This window comes from Phasianus colchicus, chromosome 6 (genome assembly GCF_987193195.1).
Source record: "Phasianus colchicus chromosome 6, bPhaCol1.hap1.1, whole genome shotgun sequence".
NCBI lineage: Eukaryota > Metazoa > Chordata > Aves > Galliformes > Phasianidae > Phasianus > Phasianus colchicus.
This window is the reverse complement of record NC_143441.1, coordinates 35,072,727-35,097,093: the sequence shown is the minus strand read 5'-3', so window position 1 is coordinate 35,097,093 and position 24,367 is coordinate 35,072,727. Positions and strand designations below refer to the sequence as shown.

At 34.7% G+C, this 24,367-nt stretch overlaps 1 protein-coding gene across 1 annotated transcript in view; it reads right to left on the bottom strand.

The window, feature by feature from the left end:
* Nucleotides 1-48: 48 nt before the first annotated feature.
* PLXDC2 (plexin domain containing 2) overlaps nt 49-24,367 on the bottom strand; it is a 238,889-nt gene continuing 214,570 nt past the window's right edge. The window contains exons 13-14 of the mRNA XM_031614427.2: nt 14,854-15,014; nt 49-4,542 (exon numbers count right to left, since the gene is read on the bottom strand). Coding sequence (XP_031470287.2) covers nt 4,426-4,542; nt 14,854-15,014 — 278 coding nt within the window. The 3' untranslated portion in view covers nt 49-4,425. The remainder of the gene's footprint in view (nt 4,543-14,853; nt 15,015-24,367) is intronic.

The window sequence follows — 24,367 nt, the reverse complement described above, 5'->3', positions numbered from 1 at the left end:
AAACAGATTACAGTATCATTGGCTACCTCCCAAAACAAAATTTGTTGATGCTTATTAAGTCTGAAGAAAATGATCTCATGATAAAAACAGCAATCCAAATGAAGCCAGACAGACTTGAGTGATATTTATTGCAAACAGCTTTCTAGGTGTCTGAGGAAACATTGTGCCACCCAAGCAGTCAATAAATTAAATGTCTTTTGAAGAAATGTTAGCAAGTAAGAGAACAGCTTGTTTGTCTTCAAATAAAAAGAGATACTCCAAAGGAAGTAAAGCAGATTTCATGGGAAGTGCTTAATTAATATCCCTATATATTATCTTCCAAGAGAAACAACAGAGAAGCAGGAGTCTATGTCAATTAACTGGGCAAAAATATCTGCTTAGTTAAAGGGGTGTAATTAAGAACCATGCCCTGAGAACTGCTTTTAGAGACCTTCTGCTGCATAAAAAAAAAACTATCTGGGACAAGTTTTCCACTGAACAGTAGTTTCAGTAGCAATAGTTTTTTTGACTAAAATGTCTCGACAAAAAGTTTGCAAGGGATGCAGCCAATAACAGAAAAATGTACTTTCACATATTTGCATTAACCAGAATCCATACACAGAAGAAAAGTCAGGTAGTCCGTCCTTACTTAGAGACTGAAGCTTATTCTGAGTAACAAATGCTGACACCCCTCCCTTCTTTCTCCTCCTGCATTTTCCTCTTTTATTTGTTCTCCTCCTCTGAAAAACCTTAACAGAGATGCTCAGAATATAAATGAATAAAGTTGTATATATCCTGCCAGTAAATATAATGGGTAATGCAGAAAAGTCCATGAAAAAAATAATAGGTTTTAGACAGTATGTAACAAAGAATGCAACAAAATTTGAGGAAAGAGAAGATAAATGGAATAGCCGCATTCAAAACAGCCTCCATTCTCTAAGTTCAGTGTGTCAAAGAGTGCACTGAGAAACATGGCAGGCAATTAAAGAAGACTTTGCCACGTGCATACATGTGAGTATGATTACAGATCTTGCACAAATCCAACATTTCTTAATGTCTGAATACAGTACTTAAAAAATAATAAAGTGTGATGCATTTATCTAAAATATTGATTGGAGTTATTCAGTAATGTACTTTGAATCCTTGGATTTCAGATTTTCATTTTTCTGTGAAACAGTATGAACAGTACAGCACTGAGAATATTAGGTGCACATGAACACTTAAAATGAAAATGGAAAACATAAGAAACCATTTTCTGGAGATCTTGCAGTCATGCCACCATGACTCACATGACATGTACACAGATTTAAAGGCAGTGTTTATAAGTTAAAATAACTGTTAGAATAAAAGACTCTGTAAGGAAACATTTAAACAAATGAAATATTCTGAAGTACTTTCAAATTAAGGGAATGTGGGTGAAGCCACTGTTTCAGAGACCTGGATAGAAATTTATTTCTGAGTTGTTCAACAACATTTCAGCTGAGTCTCTGGGAGGAGTTTATATGACCCTTTTTCTGTTTGGATGAGTCATGCTGGTGCTTTATAAAGTGATAAAAGTAAGAATCTCAGATAATATCAGTGTTTCACCACGCTTTCTAAAGATTTATATTTGTGTCATTTTTAATGTGGCAATTTTTAATTATTAAAAAATTAGAAAACCAGATGGAATTACAAAACAGCAACAGGTTACTTAATCAACTTTTGCCTACTGGGATAAATAGAACATACCACAGAATATATCAAAGCAGACACTGATGAGACACTATACATTCCATTAGTATGCAGGAGCTTTTCTCTTCAGATATCAGTTCTTATTAGATATAAGCATATGGCCCATCAATCTTATTAAATAAACCCAGCAACTCATTATTTTATAATCCATAGCATATAACATCATGGCAAAAATCAAAAGAAGTACACTAGATCTCCCCACATATCTGTGAAATCTGCCACCAAATTATTGGATGTGAACAAAGAATGAAAAATAATTGCTGTTATTTTAACAAGGACTAGTTTAAAATTTAAGTTAGTTTGCAAATATTAATAAACCTCCTTTACCTGTGCAAGAGGGCCTTAGAACAAAAGTAATCAAATACTGAATTTGAAATTTGTCGTGCTTGTTAAACAATGTTAGAAATATTCGTTAAGCTCTATTGCATGACATGAACTACATACATGGTTAAAACAAGAAAACTAAGAGTGAATCAAAGTGCAAACCTGTAAACTCATAATAAAATAAACATTCTTTACTTGTATGAAATATCTCCCAAACTTATTGCATTACTTTGTAGATTTTTGTAAATTTTTTCAGTATAATTTCCCAGGATGTGCTCTGAAATAAGACTGATTTCAAACAGGATGCCAATATGCTTCAAAGGGAAGCTCTACAATTGCTTTATTTGGGCAATCAATCCTAGCTGATGAATTTCAAGATCCCTAAAAAAAACCTGATGGTAAATACTGCACATCAACTAAGTGTCCAAATGATGTACAGTGGTATCCTTAATGAGTGCCACCAGATTAATGTGTATGTGCATACATTTGGTTATTGCTATCAGAATTATCAGCCTGCAATTTAATCTGGCCTACCAGAAGCCCACACAAATGGAAAAGAATACTTGCTGTGGATTTTTCACCAAGCTTCAAGAGAATGTTTGTTAGTACCTTCAGATTAATACCAGTTAGGTTTTGAACAGTTTCAGTCTCATGCTAGATGATGTAAAACAGATGAAAAAAAATGTGTTACACAGAATATAAGAATACAGAAAAAATAGTATTATTTACTGAACAGCATCAAGTAATCAAATTTATACCATACAAGCATCAACAGAAAATGTAAATGTACTAATAAGGTAGTATCAACAACTTTTTTTAGCTACTTGGTATTCAAAACTGATCATCTTGTATATCTCGCCTTAAAATGCATCAAGTATCTCTCTTTGTGTAGTATTTAAAAATTTGATAGTCAATGACTACAATGAAATGCATGTATAATACCTGAATTTAATATTTTAATACCTCAGGCCCAGATCATCAAAGCATTTAGGTTCCCATGCATGCAGGGAAGATCTGGGTCTCGTTATATACTAACCCTTTCATGAAAGGAGTAGCTGCTTTTGATGTTGGGAATTTATAGCGTTGTCTTTCCCTATACATGGAGGGAAAGGGTCAACATTAAAGAAAGAGTGGTTTCAATAGGCTGAAAGGTTATGGTATTGTGACTACATGAACCACCTTCCCCACACAACATAAAAATATTCTAACATTAAGGATTATGTTACAACTCAGTGGAAATATGCAGTAATGCAATCTGTTTCCTTTGTCTGAATGACAAAAATGCAGTCTTAACAGTCACAAGAGCCCGCCTTGTGTTAGCTATTAAAAAAAAATATATTTATATTTATATTTATGCAACTACTATGTGCATTAAACAAAATCACTTTATGAATCAGCAGGGTTTAATAACACTTTTATCTGAATCTCTGGGAAGGATGCACTGAAGTCTGTGGTGCTTCTTAGTAAAGATTTTGAAATGGCAAAGGATAGAAATCCATTTGTTTAATATCTTCAGATTTTTTTTTTTGTATTATGTTGTCTAAGAAATGGTCCATAACATTTCTGTCAGATAAAAAAGATCTATTGCCTTGATTTAAGTCTACCACTCAGAAATGAAAGATTTCTCTTGAAAAGAACCTGGTAATTAATTTTTAATGAACATTGAAACTGAAAATCAGCCCAATTTCATTGTGAACTCCTATGAAATAACAATTTCACCGTTGTAAAATTCTCTGTTGCCTTCATTTCTTATCAGTTTGTATATCATGAATTGTTTGAAAGGATATTGATCAGCAATGTACAAGAAACATTGTACTACTCCTGGAAAGCATATACATTGTGGCTCACTTACTCAAGTGGATAGGCTATTTTAGAATTGAAAAGTGAGTGTACTTCCACATTTTTTTGTAGAAATATTGGAATTTTTTTTTTATTTTTCTTTTTCACTTGCACTGAGATAATTTTCTCAATCACCTGTGAACACTGATCAGTGTTCTTTGCACTGAAAGTGTACAGATTTGTCACTCAGTCTTTGACATACCAGAGAAGAACACTTGAACCACAGGGTAATCCCCTTGTGCACCAAAGCTTTATTATATTTTTGATTACTGTGCACCACCACACCTAAAGCCAATAATGTGGCACGTGTGCCATAGTTCTGATACCATAGGTGTCCACTGACAAATGTTCTGCATGAACCATCATGTCTCAGTCCACTAACAAAGACTACTGTGCAATGGTAATCTGGTATCTTAGATAGTTTTTCTTCCTGGACAAAGCTTTTCCAAAATCTTCTTACTATCAGCAGCTTAGGGCTCCTTTTCTTTATAGAGATGCAAAGTAAATGTCTTACACCTGTAGGCCAGTACTGGTGTTCTGTCTTAAAAATTTTTAGCACTGCTCTGATACGATGAAGCCTTCTTTTTCTCCAACTGGTTCCACTTCAGCATATGCAGGATGTCCAGATCCTCTTCTGAATTTCATTGCTGGCCATCTGCTCGGACGCCGCTTTAACAGCAACAAGAAAAAAAGAAATTTTCAGAATATAAAGGGTACAACAATAAGTTAAAGTTTAAAAACTTTAATGATGAGCTGTACAGTCATCATTAGATGATAGGAGAAACATGCCCATTGTTCTCCCTGCCTAGTAGAGCATTGAAATTTGCTCCATGGGAGACTGTGTTTCAGAGTCCACCAAAACCATACTACTTTTAATTATTTATATCATATTCCAAGACTGACTAAATAGTGAGTTTTTAGTCCAAATGATATAATTAATGAGTACAGTAGGCTATGAGCTCAAACACAACAGGTTCCATCTAATCACCAGAAAGCACATATTTCCTGTAAGGGTGACACAGCACTGACACAGGCTGCCCAGAGAAGTTGAGGAGTCTCCCCTTTTGGAGATATTCAGAAGCTGTCCAGATGGTCCTGGGCAGGCTGCTCTAAGTGGCTCTTCTTGTGCAGGGACAGGTGGCACCAGATGGTCTCCAGAGATCCCTTCCAACGTCTATCATTCTGTCATTTTGTGATTCTAATTGAGCAGTTTACTTTGATGGTTCAAATGGAAGCAGCCTTTTCATTTAAATTCTTTTAACCTTTGAATGCAAGGGTCTTAAGAGTTCAAAACCAATTTTCATTAGTGTCTGTGGTGATGGCTTTAAAAATAGCTAAGAGACTGAGAAAACACATTTCTAGAGCAGATAAAACAGTTCCAGATTGTGATGCAATAGGAAGGGAAAGTGCTTTACACAACTTGGATTTTTCAAAATGACTAATATCTGGGAAGATGCAGATTTTAGATTACCATGTTGAGATTCTGTCAGAGAGAACAGTTTTCAGGACAGTTGGCCACAACTCTTTCATAATGTTAGCTAACACAAAAACTCACCTAAAACAGTTATTCCCCATTGAAAATTTCCCACTACTAACTATGCTAACACATTTCTCTCTATTCTGACTACTGTTACAATCTGCTTGAAAGGAGGCTGGAAGGTGAAGTAAGGTACATAGAAACATTGCAGGAAAATAAGAGGAGAAACAATGATAGTAAATTACATCCTATATTTTCATTGCCACCTCAAAATCAAAATATTTTTACTTCACTTTCTACTTTTAAAAAACAAATATTTTTATCTGATTTTCTGTCCCTTTAATACTGCATTTTGATTGACTTCTAATCAGTAAGGATATATCATGCTGCTGAATGTCTGTACTGGGGACCACACAGGCACAGCTATGACAGTATGCCAAAACTCACAGTGTTGTTGGGCAGCAGTCCTTACTGAAATCTTGGAGCACAAAGTTTTTCTTGGTGATCACTGTTAAGAAGATATAGTATGAAAGCAACTGGTTTATTTTTCTCCTGTTCCACAGTCTGGCTGATGTTGAGTCATCCAGAGCTAAATTCTGTTTGGCAGGTAATTTAAAACTGCAGGCCTTTCAGTGCAACACCTTCCTAAAAAGTAGGAAGGTAGAATTTTGTTCTCTTTAATGGATGTCTTTTCCTAATAAGCAAACTTAGTCTATTCAAAGTTTGGAGACTTTTTTCTACCTACGCTTGATTCAAACTGCCTTCAAAATTAAGAAGGACAGTTTGGTTATTGCTAAATAAAAAGGGTCATATTCTGTTTTCAGACTCACAGAAGTAAATCAAGAGTAATTCTACTAAATGCATAGGCCTTATTCCATATTTACACCAGTATAAATGAGAATTTGACCAGAGAGTACTCAAAAGAAGAAAATGAAAATCAATGGAAAACTAGTAGGGAAGAATAATTAGAAACAGTCTCAAATGGCAGCATATAAAAATGAGCTGAGTCTTAATCTCTTAAGATGCTCCTTTTAAAATGAATTTCTGATTAATTTCTACTTCCTGGCTACGCTGTTACAATCTGATTTTACCATTTTCTTCTAATCTTTTTTTTCCATTTGCTTTTCTACATGATGAAATGTGGTTAGTAGATAAATGTGTATCAGTTCTATTGATACAATGAGAAACAACATAAATAGCAGCTAATGAAGACATCAACATATTTGAAAGTCATCTCCAAACATCAGTTGCAGTTTTATGTGGTTTCTCTTCATGCTCACTCTTATCATGGTGAGATTTTCCATTCCTACCGAAAGTCTGTTTGATTTCAACTCCAGTGGATGTGAGTGTTTTAAGTGGTTACCAGTCTTAAAGCAATGACAAGCTACTAATTCATTGACTTGTCTATTGACCTCACAAAAATCTTTAGTGACATTACAATTTTAATTGATAAAATCAAAAGCAATTTGATGCCAGGGGATAAATAGGTCCTTGAGTTACTGAAGTAGCTCAGGAAGAGTTTAATGCATTCTTGATTTTCTCTGCAAAGCAGAGTAATAAGTGGATTAAAAAAGCAAAAATAGAAAACTCCATGACCTAAAAAAACCCCTAATGAAACAACAAATGAAAGAAAACAGGAAGAACAAAAGCTGGGTACTTAAACTAATTCCTTATTTTTTTCATCCAATTTAACAGGAAAAAGTATGCTTCATTCTCTGGAATTAGAAAATTAGAACTCAGAGGAAATCCTCCAAGCTGCCGCTGAAGAGCTGCAATTCCTGCTTCCTTTCAGTGTGTAACGAAGCAGGAAAACGGAAATAGGATTTTTCTTATAGCTTCCATGAGTTCACTGTTTTAAGCAAATGAGCTAGAGGAAAGCACTTGTGACTGAGACATGTATGCTTCAGTTTGCATAAGACTAATTTATTACATACATTAAAAAAAAACTCTACTGAAAAATGAAAAAAAATAGCAGTCAATTGAAATTACCTCTCACACTGAAATTGAAATTTACCTTTCATATTTCTTACATTACACCTACCTACACTACTGTTGATGGCTGCAAAGTAAATATGACTTCCTACGGCAATATTAAAGCTAGAATAAGCACCTTCATGTTAATATTGGTGTAGAGGTAGAATAAATAGTCTCACTTCTGAGAGAAAAGCTGAAGTGATTACACCTCAAAATACTAAAAGGTTGAAGCAGGAGTATCGTCACACTGTTGTTTCATTGAAAGATCTCCAAGTTCATTCTCAAGGTTGATCAGATTCTATTTACAGCCTTTAACATGAGGGAAGCTTGAGCCCTATAGAGCCGCTATTATACATTAAACAGCACAGTTTCATTAATAGGTGATTAAAAAGAAATGTAAAATTTTACAATGAGATTTAAAGATCTATATTAGAAAATAATAAAATTAACTGAGTACACATAAGCAAGGAAGGAAGTCTACTTTGTACATGCCATAGGCAAATAGAGAGTAAACAACATACAAGATCAATACAGGACAGATATTGTCCAATAAAGCTTTATTGGACTACTATATTTGAAAATTCATGACCCTCTTCTTCCTAAGGAACTGAGAAATTCTGGTGCTAACATTATATACTATCTCTAAAGCTTCTTACAGTTAAGCACCACTTTTCACTGGAGATGGTAATTCATTAAAAGCAATTGCAATAATATGTTTTGTTAGCTGCGTTAATTATTAACTGTTACCCTTCATTTAATACAGCTGCATAAAAGAGAAGTTTCTGTCAGCAAAAGACAGAAGGAACTTAATATGTATTACATCTTTGAAATTCTTACATCTTATCCCATATTTTTTTCATTCCCACCCTTGTCCTAATTTTCATTCCATAAAAAAAAAAAAAGGAATGAGCACAATTTTATACAGATCTGAAATGTCAGAAGAGTGATAAAGAGAAAACATTGTTAAAAATCTGCCCCTTTGTCCTCTCCCCACCCTTGTCACACACACGTACACGCTGCAAGTCTTCTATAAGATCGTAAAAAGTTTTGTTATGTGTAAAGTAACCAGAAAAAAAAGATACAGGGTGTTAACATGTGGATCAACTCTTTGTTCTCATTCACACTTGAGCTGACAGTTTCACCAAAATACAGACATATTTTCTTTTCCAAATGTAGCTTATGCAAGTACAAATACTTGACAATGTGAGAAGCAAACTTAATTTTCCACTTAACAATACAAAAGCTGAAGTTATTGAGAAGAATCATGGTATCATAGAATCAGTTAGGTTGGAAAAGACGACTAAGATTATCTAGTTCCTCTAACCATGTCCCTCAGTGCCACGTGGACATGTTTCTTGAACACATCCAGGGACAGTGACTCCACCACCTTCCTGGGCAGCCTGTGCCAATGCATTATCATTCTTTTCCAAGAAGGAATTTTTCTTAATATCCAACCTGAACCTCCCCTGGCATAACTTAGGGCTGTTACCTCTTGAGTAGTCTTTAAGCTGAATGCTTTGATCCAACTTTGTATTCACTATTATTATTTTCCTGCATTTCAAATCTTTTATATTTTCAGGACTGTTTCACTGTTTCTTCTGAACGTTACATCTTACTTATACATTGATGTCCAATTCTTTACTTAATTCAAATGTATAAAGATATTTCAATCTATTTAAAAGACTTGCCAACAACACATGCTTAAGTCTGGAAGTGTGTAAATACAGAGCCATCTAAATGCTGGATTAATTGTTAGAACTCTGGACAAAGTGCAAAGACTATGAATTAAGAAAAAGGAGAAAAATACAGTAAAGTCTGTTACTAAATGTGTTAACCTGATGTCATCAAAATTTATTAATATAAGTACTCATCTGCTGTTAATGTACCTGGCTATGCAAGCCTTTTACACTCTCAAGACAAGGAAAGCTCTTCCTGTTATTAATTGCTTTGCCCATAATGTTTGCATGTTTAAATTTATGTGAAATATTGTTTAAGTAGTTATTATTTGTATACCAGTTTTTAGTCTCTACTACAAACATCTAATTTACTTGGCAAACTGCAGTCAGAAATGGAAGGCGCTTCAAATATCTGAAACTGTATATCTGGAAATAAGAAAAGATCAATTTCCTGAAACCATGTTAATTTAACATTTTGAAGAAACTGTTCTGAAAAAAATATATCGCTTTAGACTTTAAGATTCAGTAGTGTCATTTATTGACTTAATTTATTTTTCTCTTTGATAGAAATGCTTGTTTAAACTATTTGTGATTTAAAATGCTTTTCAGTATAACAATGTTTCTGCAGTCTTAGGATCATCTAAGTAGCAGACTGCTGATGGAAAAGAAACAGAATGCCTTCTTCCTCCCCACCTTTGACTTTTATTGTCAGTGTTGGCTATTTATTTTAGTACTTCTCCCCTGTTGCTGATTTAGGTTTCCCCTGCTGGTTCCTGCTGAGCTGGATAAGCTTTGGAAAAAATAACTTTACTATCAGTACAAGGCAATGGCAGTGAGATCAATGGCAATATCCCAAATGACACAAAGCTAGATGACTTTGAAAGAAGAGAAAAAATTATACTTCTTATCTTTTTTTTAATAATCATTTTCATGAAATTCAATTCAGCTCTAAATTCTGGACAAAATTGAATTGATGAGCGTGTCAAAACTTATTCAAACTAAAAGTACAATCCTAGTGAAATGCATACATATAATAAAAACAATGGGCTATATCCCAAAAGAAATCAGTAGAGCTATGTGAGGTTCATCACCTATCTAAGGGAACTGAGAAACTGAATCTTTGTAAAATTCTTTCTTTCTTTCCTTCCTTCTTTCCTTCTCTCTTCCTTTTTCTCCTTTTTTTTTTTTTTTCTCCTTTCATTTATTTGAAGAGATCGATTGTATTTATGACTTTAATGCAGAAACCTGTAAATGGTGCAGGGAGAACAGGGCTGGCTATTAAACAATGGCTGTTGTATGTGAAGTGCTGCTATGAGCAGAGAGGAACAGCAGTGAGCCAGAAATGCTCATAAAATCCCTGAGCTCTGAAACACCCAGGTCAGTCTCAGGCTTTTTTTTGGACTATTTCCTCCCCTATTACTCCAATTTTTTTTTTCTCTAAGCAGGCAAGGTAAGAACAGAAGGTCAAAATCTGAAGAAAATCTAGTATAAGATCTGAGTGCTGGTGAATGTTTCCAGGCACTGCAAAACAATCCTCTATGCAGCTTTAATGTTAGAAAAATGCCTAACAGCGCTTTCCCAGACAACTTCAGCTGTAGCTCAGGATTTGGGAACCATCCTCAAAAATATACTAATAGTTAGTCACATTAACGTGAGGCTGATGGGTAAATGACACGAATTCAGAATGTTTGTTGGTCTTCATGCTAAAAAAACAGTCTCAGGCTCATTTAGTTTTCTATTGGAGACACAATTCAACTACATTAGGAACAGTTGAGGTGCATCCCCCAGGCACTGATCATGCACTGCTAGCTGCTGAAAATCTGCAGCTGCTCATTCCTTCCTTCCCTCTCTGCAAGGTCATCCCTCACCCAGCTCCATAGCTGTTTGTGTGGCCATTTGAAAGAAGCAGATTTGTGAAATTATCCAGCCTGAACATCCACAATGATGTTAAACAACTAAAAGAGACATAGGTATGTGCATGCATATGTGTGCGCCTGTGAGGGTACACAAGCAACTGAATTATTACAAAAAACTCTGAAAAATCTCCAAGGAAGGTGGGAACATGAAGGCAAAGGCAGTTAGTTGCATTTAAAATAGGATCTTTGGTCAAAATTCATTCATACCCCCACAGCTTCAGAGCCTACAGATCTGGAAAGATATTTCCTTTTATGCTGAATATATGAGAAAGGCTTTTTGCCTGAGGTGAAAATGGTCCCAACTTGTATTGTTAGTTTACACTCCTTAAAAGTCGCTAGTTGCAGAGAACTGCCACTGAGAATTTTATTCTTTTGCTGAGCCTTGCATACGTACATTTGGCGACAATATCTCTGTCTAGTTCAGATAAGATACTTGCAACATCTGACACCTTGCACTCATATTGGGAAAAATTCTACAGAATTCTCAGCCATGGCCACATCATGCTGCCTCTGTCCCCCAAACAGAGCTAAGGACTTTGGATCAAAATATAAATAAGAAAGGTGAGAAAAATAGAAAAAATGTGCATACAAAAACTTGTGTCAGGAGTGGCAACCCTTTTGTCCACAGAAAACTGAGTGCAGACAGACAAAAGGCATCTTAGTAGAAGAGTTTGCCTTATGCTTTGCCTTCTGATTTGATAAATGTTCTCTGGATTTTAATTGCAAAAAATGCAAAATCAATAAAAAATCTAAAAGGGAAAAGACAAATAAAGAAAAAGAAGGCAAGAAGTAAAAGCTAAAAAAGAATCTAAAGCTGCTACCTGGTGTGTGACTTGAACAAAATTAGAGGAAATCCATCTGACAGCTGGCAGTGATTTTATCTCTGTTTACATTCAGCTTTTAGAAATAGTCTGCATTCACTTGAACTTTGATTGGAACTCCCTTGCTTAAAAATCTAATAATTCCTTCTGTCTCTATGCTGCCAGAGACGATTCCAACTTACAGAATGAAATGCATGTTGAATAGGAGGATGATTGATCTGAACGTAACGCCTCTTATTTTATTATGCTGAAGGATATGGTGGTATGGCAGTTGAGGCTGAATCTTCCCACCAATATTCCATTATGTTTTGCTGCCCTGTAACAGATGGCAGAAGAGGAGCATTCTGACAAAATGGCATCTGACATGGAAGTGCAGATGAAGCAAAGGTGTGCGATTGAATTCCTCCATGGAGAACGAATTGCACCTGTTGACATTCATCAGTACTTAGTGAACATTTATACATACTAAACAGTGGATGTGAGCACAGTGAAATGGTGGATGGTGTGTTTCAGGAGAGGCAACAGCAATGTGAAAGACAATACACGTTCCAGATGGCCATGAAGATTTTTAAGACCATGTCATGCAGACTCTTGTTCACTGTTGGTGAAAATGCATAGCTAGTGGTTGTGACTATGTTGAAAAACATTGTTTTTCTTTTCTTTTTTTTTTTTTTTTCCCAGCTAAGAATTTGCTCTATCAAATAACGTTATTACTTTTTACTCTTTCTAGAAAAGTATTCAGCTCTTTAAATAGTATTGTTTTAAAATGGCATACCTTTATGGACAAATTGAATACTATTGGCATGCAAGACTTTTCTAGCCCTTTTTACAAATAATTATTTTCATTCCAGTGAGGAATGAACTCAACAGCTGCGAATAAAACCACCAGAGAAAACACTTCCTTCAGACTTCAGGGGTGAAAAAAAAAATAATCATAGAATAACGTTACTCTAAGACAATAGTTTCTTTTGAAATAAATGACCTTTTCCTCGACTTCTGTGTATCGCTTAATTAAATCAATTAGTGCATTCAGAATTTCATTCAGTGCTACTCAGAGGTGTCACAAGGGGTTGCACTTATCAGTACGAAGTTAAACAGTGCAGTCCATGCACTGGGAAATTTCTGTTAAGAAAAGGGCAAAAATGAGGGGCATCACAACTGGGATTTGAGTTGAACTATACAGAAACCTGAGTAAAATGGTTAGTGAATATTGGGTGATAACTGAAGAGAACACAAGAGAGGAACAGACTAAAAGCATATGATATGGGATCAATTCATTATACTTTTCTTCATTCAGTAACCACTCATGACTATAAACCAGATTAACACAAAATTCTTCAAACAGCCCTTAAACCAAAACCCAACAGAATATGACTAAAAAAGACGTTACCTACAGAATCTTGGCAACATACTGGAATCCTTGCTAAAAAAATATTTTTTCATTAGTAATTACACTAATAAATGGACGCTATATTTAATGTCAACTTAATATTGGGTAGGGATTACTCTATCAATAATTTAATTATAAATAATTTCTTTAACAATAAACACAAATGGTGCAGGTTATTTATTTGACTAAGCTTTATTTGAAGTAGTGATGAGAGATAAACTGATTCATATCTTCATTTGGCTAGAAGATTTGATGCAGGACTACAGAATACTAGTAACTTTTAGACAACTGTGTGTTTTACTTCTTCCTGTATTCATTCTTTATTTTTTTTTCTCATTTTTTTTCAAAAACAGAAGAGTTAAGTATACTTGTTTGTTTTTTTTTTTTCATGAAGCCTACTTCGCTTGGTAAAAGCCACTTTAGTTTTGATTTCAGAGATTGACTAATATTACCTCAAGCTCAAGACTAAATTTAGTGGAATGGGTTTTATTCTATGGATGCTGTTCCCCAGTGGTTAAAGGTTACATTGAGCCTAGAATACAGATTAATAATTCATTTTGACTTCTGTCACTATTACTGCATCTCAGCAACACATGTGTTATAATACCGTTTTAAAGATGAATCATCCTGTTCATGTTCACATCTGAGGTCAGTTCATGCTTCTGTCACTAAGAATGAATGTCTCTATCTTTCCATATCTTTCTCATCCAGACTTTTTCACAAGCAATCCCTAGATATGTCCCTAATGACTTTCAGTGCTTCTGGAACTTCACATTAAAAAGTGTCCGAACTCTTAAAAGCAAGGAAGTACTGCAGGTGAGTATTATGATCAACCATTACCTTCTTTCATGTTTAGCAAATCCATATTTATAAGGTAGAGGAATAATGTTGAAAAAAAAAAAAAAAAGTAAATATAAGCATTCACAGAGTGGCTTTTTTTTTTTTTTTTTTTTTTTTTTTTTTTTGTAGAAATGAATTCCTATGGAAAATTTTATTTTCTCATATTGTCATGTACAGAAGAATTGAGCTGAATAAGTGTCAGAATCTGCAATCTAGATGTCTGCACCTAAGGTAGCTATCTATCTTTGAGGGAGAAAAATAGCAATTTGCCTAATTATTAAGGAAATGTCTCAAATACGTCAGATGAATCATAGACTGTTTCTTTCTATGCTAATAAAAAGAGCAAAAGGAGATGATATTAGACTTAGATGTTAAAATCATGTGAAAAGAGACCTTCCTACACTCTGATGTAAAGTGTTTAAAAAATTTCTACAAATGAATGTATGGAATATATATATAAGCCTGCTAACAGGCTTTCAAATACATACACAAGTTCAGTCAACCCTTTCTGAGAATTAAATGAATACATTTTAATCTTTTTCCAAAGGAAAATAATAGAAAAACTCTATGTTCCAAAAGCAAATGTCAGTGCACATGGAAGCTAATGAAAAATATACTGAGGAAAAGGAAATGTATGAGAGGTGATATCTGAGATGTATCTTTTGTGAATGACCTGTTTTAAAACGGACCAAGTGAAAGCAATAACACTTACAGAAGAAGCAAAGTGACAAACATACTAAGTATGAAATAGCAGCGTCTGCTAGGTAGGCAGGTCCATTTCTTCAAATCTTATACTAGGAATTGAAGAATATTTTCTAGATTTAGTTAAGAAAAAAGTTCTATTCTGAAGACTCCAAATAGTGATACAGTGTTACTTTTGTCTTACCTCTATGAAGAAGAGACTGGCTGCTGATGTTGGATGTTGGTACATATAGACAGTCACGAGGATGGCTGCAGCCACAATGAGGACCAGGACTAGAATGCCAATGATTAAACCAGCATGAAGTGTTCCACCCTTTTTCTCTGCAGCACTGTCATCTGTGGAAGCTACATGAATGACACACTCATTAGTGAAGTAACTTACATCTTATCCATTCCATTTTACATCTGGTAACTGAACATTTGCTTTTTCATTATTACATGTCTTGCTTTCCAGATCCCATTTTGGAAAAAGATGGTAGGTGCTCTTTCCCACACAACTGAACAATCATATAATCTTAATGAACGGACATTTCCAAACATTTTACTAGTTTTGATTCAATAAACAAAATTAATATACTTTCATTTGAACATATTTCAGAAGTTCCTAATTACCTTCATAATGAATTTTGCTTTGATTTTCTCATAAACCATTGCAATTGCCCTACAGACGAATACCAATTGAATACATTTTGAGTGTTGCATTTTATTCTAGTTTTTAAAGCTTCAAGTTGAGATGTCACAAATCCCTATGAGGTCTAGATAATAAACATTCTAAAAGCCCGATTCATTACCTTAGAGAGGGGTTTTGAACCATCCTGTGCAACTGAATCAAACTGCCAAAACTGTAACAGATGGATGTTAAATGACCCTGCAACATTTTAACCTTGGTCCGAATGGAACACACATCCAAGTATTACAGAAGACCATTCATTTACTAGGCCTGATTCAGAGAGATTGTTCATGCTATGCTCCTTCCAGGAGAAAAAGTGCTGCTCTATCATAAAAGCAACTTGTCAATTCTGCCTTCAAATAAGTGACTGTAAATCTTTTAATAGCACTGTAACCTCTGTGAAAAAGTCTCCTGATAAATTAGACAACGCTCACTCATGATTGGATGTGATTTCTACTTTGGGTACCCTGGAGCCCAAATATTCCCACTGCTTTCTGCTTTTCTGCCAATCCTAGAATCACCTCCATGACATACTCCATACAAAACTTGTCTCTGATCTCACTTACATGCATTTCTTTTTCAGTTCCATTTTTAAATTTCCTCTCAAAATGTTTGTTTACCAAGCTGTCTATAGTGAAAGTGGTTGATTTTTACAGTCATCCTTTTGGTCGTACCATTTCCCTGAGCTATCTGTTTGGTTGTTTTAGAACATCACAGTCTTGAGGTCAGTGGCCATCTACCTTTCATTTGCTCTTAGAAAACAGCCATTGAGTTATGAGTACTGCTTCAAACAATTACAATGCTAATACAATTGGTAACAACCATAACAATACTTGTGCATGGTCTTTCACTGTTCATAAGATGGCATGGAGCAAAACACTCCATACTAAGATTAAAAAAAACGAACTGGAAAATAATATCTATATCTATCTATCTAGATATACTATATAGTATCTATTGATACTAACACAGCATTAAATGCTCCATATGAGGGGCAGTAAAAGAAAATAAGAATAGTTAACCACACTGAGGTTAACCGAAACAGCTCAAGCATCCCATGGAAGGCCTGCATGGCTGGTTCCACAAATGACTGCATGGCATCATTACAGCAATAGGGAAAAAAAGAAAATGGAGATGCATTATCTTAGCCAGAAGCTGTTCCTAACTATTACATGGAAATATTTCATTGTGAGAAGAACTTATTCCTGTAAGTTTCCCAATGTTGGCCTTATTTGATTTTTTTTTTTTTTAAACAGCACAGACAGTGAAAATTTCCAACCCATTCTTGGATATTGTAGTGAAATAAGGGAGATAATGCCCAAAATGTAGACCTTTGAGCATTTCCAAATGCATTCATTGTCAAATGCTGCTTAGAACAATTCATGGTGGTAGCCTTCATGGAGGAAGATAAAAGGTGATCCTGAAAAAGATAGCTCTAACTTTCAAACAGCAGAGTTCTTTACTCAGCATTGCCATTAATAATTTACTAAATAGCTACTCACTTCCAGCTGAGTATAGCTGATGTATAAAACTCTAGAATCAATTTGTGCACTGCAACTATATTTATTACTTCTACGTATGTTTCAAATGGCAAAGCAAACACAAGTTAAGCAACTGAAAGGACATCAGGGAAGGGTTGCTTTATTGTACATGCTTTGGGTTAGGCTATTAACTTACTCCCTCTGTATTGCTACTCAGAACCTAGTGAGAAGCAGAGTAACCATGCAGATGTTAACATGTTCTTTCTGCTTAAAAGGTTTATACATTAAAGAATTTGGGGAGGAGTTGTGGCTATTAATTCCCAGTGATGAGAAGCTACTTGTTGTGTGAATCACCCCACAGAGAAGTAACAACTTCCCATAAGGAGTGGGTGATTCCTAGCTTGTCTCTCTCATAATTGTCTGACAACTTCATACTCTTCCACTCAACTCTTCAGTGCCACATTGGTGAATCATAAACTATCACTTGCACACATTTCAAGGCCAATTTACACAAAATGAATAATCTGTATTGTTAATATGTTATGGTTGAAAGCAAAACATCATATTCTGCATATTAAAAAATGCTAGATTTCAGCAAAAGTACTGACCACTTTATAAAGGCCATTAAATTAATCTGTTTTGATTTAATATTTTCTTAGTGTTTAGCATACAGATTTGCAAATAAGAATGCTGTCACTTCACAGTAGAACAGGTGACAGTAGGCTGCCTAGTCTAGGGTAGTGTACTGCATGGACATCACGACAGTGATCAGAATGGCAAATGTGAAAACAAATGAAATAGATTCTTAAATAACAACAAGGGTAAGTAACTTGTAATTTCCATAATCAAAATTCAGTTCATTGACCCCAGGGCTATAATACTCATGAGAAATTGATTTCACTGTCTTTGCACAGAGACAATAAACAATGTTGTCAATTTTGAGAACACTGCTTGGAAATCAACTGACAGCTCTTTTAAAAAACTACCAAGGGAAACAGATGAGAAAAAAAAAAAAAAAAAAAAAAAAGGCTCAGAAACTTTTTTACATGCAGAAGTATTAATAAGCTTTTCACAGCACATCTGCTGTTCCAAGCAAGAATAAACCCATCGGAGGATATTTCTCTTTTGAACATTTTTTCCCCAAAACAGTTTTCTCAGTGGAACTTCCCCCAAATTTTCATTTTCCTGTGCTCAGGAAAGTTGTTACATACAATATTTACAACTCCTCCCCAAATTCTTTAATGTATAAACCTTTTAAGCAGAAAGAACATGTTAACATCTGCATGGTTACTCTGCTTCTCACTAGGTTCTGAGTAGCAATACAGAGGGAGTAAGTTTTTTTCCCAAGATACACAATATAAACACAAAATAACTGCTCTCCTGCTCGAATGCTGTCTAAAAAGAAAGTAAAAACAATAGGACTATTTTGATTGATTGTATGGGAAGCACACTGGGACTATCACTTTTGCTTTTATATTACTGTGTTATGTCTCCAGTTACAGCTGAGTTAGATTCTTTTGGTGCAGGAAAAGCAAAAACCTCAAGAAATTATCATATGTAAATATTTTATCCTGTTCCATGGCCACTGTGATGCTGACTTTACCATGAACAAAGGTATGTACAAACTGAGACAGAGCATTTATAAACATGTTACAGATACTTTCTCACCACTGGTATTGCATAATAACAATTGAGGTCTACAAAAATAATGAAATACAATACATCCTGTTATTTAAGCCCAAGGTTCACACAAGGTTGCCACTGTAACAGTTTTATATATAAGAACAAGACCTGTGATACATATATATATATGTCTGCCATGATATGAGATAGAAAAATAGCAACTTATCAAAGATGTACATCTCTGACTGTGTGAGTAAAGATATGAAAAAATTTTATTGGAAATGGAAGAAAACTACGTGAAGTTCTATTGCTTTCTGACTAGGATCTTTCCTTTAGACACAGCAACATTGATTCAAGGGCAAATAACAGATGGTAGTAAAAAAGTGAATTTTGTTGCATACCAGGAACTTGGAAATAAAGTTTCACCTTTTTCCTCCATGTTGTCCTTTCTCACTCTTGTATTTTGATCAGAAAGCAAAAATCTCCAATCTAATTGCTTAGATTCACATGCACCTTTAAGGAGCATAATGTAATATCTTATTTGACCCTCCTGACTGACATAGCTATAGTAGCAAAGTCAGAGATATAAATGTCCTAAGTAGCTGTGATCAGCCTGAAGGAAGTAATTCAGTCCTGTTTCTCCATGAAGAAAACTGAGATCTTCTCCCCTCTTTTTACCAGATGTATGAATTTTCGTGGTAAATCCTTGAATTTGTTACAAAGAGATAAAGAACGGACACTGATTTATTACAAGATGAGCATCTGCTGTTAGGCCATATGGCAGAATTGGACAAATTCTAAATTTTCAGCACAAAACATGATTTTTTTTTTTAATTTATTTTTTTGCTGTCAGGCCAGATGAATATGAAACTATTGCATATGTATGTGAATATACATGCAGCCCTATCAGCAGCGTCGCTGGCATGAACTTAGTCTTGTGGTGAAATAGCTTTGGATAACTACCAGCCCAGTAAAACATTCCAACAGATGAAACAGTACCAGACTGGAAAAGCCTGCTGGTTCAAGTATAACCACATCTATAGTACTTACACACTCCTATGCATAACACTTATGAGTGTGAACTACATAGATCAAATATTAGAGAAATTCAAGATGTTTTTTTTTTAATTTTTTTAATTTTATTTTTTTATTTTTAAGGCAAACATGCCATCTTTTAAATGTTTAGTTGTTAACTTTGGAGCTCTCTTGCATTCCACAATTTACATGTTAGGTAATGAACATTTCGTGTAGATTTATGCCGTGCTTCTAATACTAATACAAGAGTAGTATCCCAAAAATACTAGCTTAGGAATGTCAGATGCTTATGTATAACATTAATAACCCTTACCATATGTAACTATGATATTAAAGCTTAAAGTGATAGATTATATTTCTATAGAGCCCACAAACAAATTGCCAATACCTGGTGACAGAATCTAAAATTAGGTGGAATTAAGAACAGTTAAAGGGTATGCTTCTAATTGAAATGTTTCACCTGATTCACAGTAACTATCTGGAATTGGAACTATGTGAAAACTCTCATGTCACTGAAATGTGAAAGAGGATCTTTTTTTGCACCAATACTTCAAGAGATTCCAACTGCAATATTATTATAGGATCACAGAAACTTGATGATCCTTAAAGAATGCATCATTTAGGTTACTTAAAGCTTTTTAAAACACACTTTTTTTTTTTCTTTTAATATATTGTTCATAGGGATCACATTCTCCATTAGACACCTGTAGGTTTTCTAATTCACTCTATATAAGATATCTCAGTCTGAAGTCCTGAGCTGTGAGGGAAAGTGTGATATATTGAAAGCTAATTTTTTTTATCAGTCCATAGTTAATAACTAGCAAAAATCCAGCAGCCAACTAAGTACAAATGGACTGATTACCTAACTCCAAACTCCTCTGTTTACAGAATGCCAGCAATAGCTGTGTTAGCTAAGGGTTTATGTTCTTCTGCCCTAAAATATCACCTACTCCTGCAACAATTATCATTCATTGGTGTTCAATTCAGTCTGAGTAGTTTGAAGCAGTTTAAGCTGTTACAATATTAGGTAACATCAGCTGTCACAAAGCTCAATATTTTACCATGGTATTTGGCCTGGCAATGCAGTTGAATTCCTAATTCCAAGAGAGCAAAAATTTACCAGGTTACACAAATGATATGAGTAGGTACCTTATATCATTTTACATTTGGCATAGAAAAGACAAAATAAATCAGTATAAGAAGTAAGAATTAAATGTAAGTTGATGTCTACATACAGTTGTTCTGTTTTAGCTAAACTGTTTAAACATCATGCTTCTTTAAGCTAATGCGGTGCATAATGCCTAGTGTGAGGTAAAATGTCCTTTTGTGCTAGAGGCAGAAAGCGACACTGCCTTCACAGAAGATACATTCTATTGACACTACTTTTGGAAAACTTCTGTTTTTATTTGTTTGACTTTCTGCAGAGTAATATTAGTTTTTTTTTTAACATACTCTATAACTATAATAAGATGATGACAGCAAAATTAGGATACAGTGAAGATACAAGAAATTCTGAAAAAGACACAATTATCCTGTTTTAAGGAACATTTAAATGTAATATAAACTGTCAAAGAAATAAACACAAATGAACACAATCTGTCAGTGTTCCCAGGTTAAATGTCCTAAAATAAAAGATTATTGTGGTTCTAATTTTCAAGCAGAAAAGATGAGTTCAGCACTTTTTATTTGTGATTGCTTTAGAAAATACTAGTGTTGCACACTGGCTGTTGTGTATGTAAAATACATTTCCACCTGTATCTAGTGAACAAAGAAGATGGAGTATTTATATCAGAAGCTACTGCTTTTCCAAAGGTGTAGGGGCTGTTCTCAGCTTTGGAAAGATTTAGTTGAATAATATACACTTATGTGGTATCATTCTGAATTGGATCATTTAGAAACATAATATATTATTAAAAAGTAGGTTAGATAATTATTATCAAGCATGAAAAAATGTTAGTTAGCTGAAGATCAGTTAGCAGGAGAGCAGTGTAAAAGAAACAAGACTGAATCTTCTCCACAATTTGCCAAGAATTTCTATGGTAGGAAGACTGAAATTTTTAGGGGAAATTAGAGACAGATCTAGCACAGGGAAAATTTCTCACTGTATTTAAGATTTACAAACGTACTTTATCAAGACTCAAAAACTTGGGATTGTATTTTGATCATTTCCTATCCTGTTTCCCAATGTTTTAAACTAAAATTAAGTACTTTATCGTGCTAATATTAACCTTGTACACCACTAACGTTCACATCCAGACCATCTTTAAAAGGTACACTAACTAGAGCAAGCAGAAGGATATAGACATTTCCTTTTCGTACATATGTTGGAATGGACTTGCTCATAAGTGTACAAAAACAGGTAGATGTCTTTTTGCATAGTTTTGCTTTTTTTCACAACAGTAATTTTGTAATACGTTTTGATGAATGAGAAAAGGTAGCAGATTTCCAGGCACTTACTGTCCAACACACACATTTTTCTTCTGAGTTATAAAGCTAGAGGATTGAGAGGGACTTATAAAAATCAAATTGTCACAACAAGGTGTCTAAAAAGGTCAAATGAAATGTCTAGATGTGCTGGCCAATCATCTAAATCACCACCAAAGAGTTCTCAACAAGAAAATACTGTATTACTGCATTGCCACAGTCACATTGCTCACAATTTTTATGAAAAATTAGGCTTTTAAACTGTTTAGTCATCTATGCTGTGGTATAAGAAAAATGAAATAATAACTGCAATTACAATTAATAACAAAAGCATACATTTTATCTGCTGGATAGATCTTAAATTTTACAAATACTTTTCTTCTTATTTTAAAGAGAATTAAGATACAATTAATATCACAATGGCATGCCAACCATATTAAAAATTGATTTAGACATATATCTATTAGGCATCTATCAAGTGTCTATGAAGAAAGAAGGAATACAGAAAAAATAGAAACAAGCAAGTTTGAAAAGTTTGTTAAAACATGCCTGAAATGATTGTGGTTGAATTACAGCACTAGCTTGCAAATTGATTTCTCATATCCACGCACTTTGACCTAAATCCGAACTATAATTTAACTTCAGCTGCTGTTTTATAACAGGTGCTTTCAAAAGTTCCAGGCAGAGGTGAGATGCAGAATTTCTATAGAATCCTTTTTTGCCCAACCAGATATTGACAGCTACCATCCAAGGACACATCAAGCTGTAGACCATCATCGATCCAATAAAGCTTTGGTTTTCCATTATACAAGACTCCCTTTCATTAAGGTTTTAAAGTCCAAGAAAGCAAAAAGCCTGTATTTTTGACCTGAACAAATTTACTCTTTATGAAAGGCTGACAAATAACAGAGAATTAAAAAACATGCTTACAGCTGCAGAGATTTTATCTGAGCCTAATTTAGGGGTCACTGGAAAATTCAATACATAATTGAAGAATCATCGAAAAGAACTTCCCAGATTAAAATCTACATTTACTCTCTGAATGAAAATTCTGATGTGCTACTTTACTTCTTTGTTGTTTTAAGTCAGTTTCTTTTTATTATTTTATTTCAACAATGATAGAAACCGCTTAATGGAAATGAATAATCACATCAGTTGTTGGCTTGTCCTAAAATGCAGCAGCTTTCAGCAAGTAAATGGACTTTCTGTATTTAAGAAGAGTGATACCACAGACCCTAGAAAATCACTTTGCCAAACAGCCCATAGACACTTCTCATTTTAGTACTCATCATTTAGTTCACTTCCATGGGGTTTTTCTTTTCAGAAATTGGATAGAGTAGACAAGTGAAAAAAATAGTTCTGTTGCAATTCCCAAGCTGAGAAAAAACAGAAACACTTGTTTAGGGTGCAACTTTTGAATTATTTTTTCTATAACAGCATACTATTTTGAGCTGTTGATGAGGTGCTTGAGGTGAAGAGTTGTCTGGTCCCAGGCAAACTGCCTGCTTCAGAGTGACTTTTTGCAGGCAGAGAGCATAGGTCTAGATCACCTAGGAAGATGGCTTATGTACAGGACAGAGGGGAAATGTGTGAGTGAAGTGCTGACTGATTCACCTTTTTTATTGATCTCTAAAAGCACTGAAGTACTTTTCACAACAAAATAAAATGCCATTTTATTTCAAGTAGAAGCAGAGAAAGATTCAGGGATATTCCCATAGACAAAGTATCTAACAGTACTGCCCTGAGTTTATAGACGACCTTATTCCAGGGCATTATTTCTGTGACACATTCACGTCAAACAGCCTCTCCTGCCTCAGATGAAAGACAACCACTGCCAATAAACTTTCCCTTTATACCAGTGGAAATGCAGTTTGTTTTGATTTGCTCAGAAAATCAACTTCTGCTTTGAGTGACTGCTCCAAATCCTGAAGAAATCAACCTAAATCTTTCCATTCTCCTCAGGAAGTGAATACAGACCCAGCCTACATATAATGACCCAACCATCTTCTAACTAATAGCAAAATGTCATCGGTCATGAAGGGAGAAGGAATAACCTCAGTTATCAGCTCTTGAACCAACAAAGAAGTTGACAAGAGTATTCCACTGCACAGTTTGATTTAACACAGTCTTCACATTAGGGAGTCAAAGTGGTCATATTAACTCACAGAAGGGAATGTGCATGGAGGAATTCAAGATCTCTGCTCATACTGATATAAAATAGATGTTTTTATCAATAAAACATCACACAGTAACACACTACTGTAAATTACTGCAAATTAATACTGAATCCTACAAGGGCAGTTTCAAAAGTATTGCCTCCTATTTTATTATGCTGGCTCACAGCATCAGATGTGGATGCTGGTGGTAGGGCAGTAGAAGTTGAACCTTCCCACCAATATTCCGCTACATCTTGTTGCCAAGTGGCAGATGGCAGCAGAGGGGCAGGACGCTGGAATGACATCTGA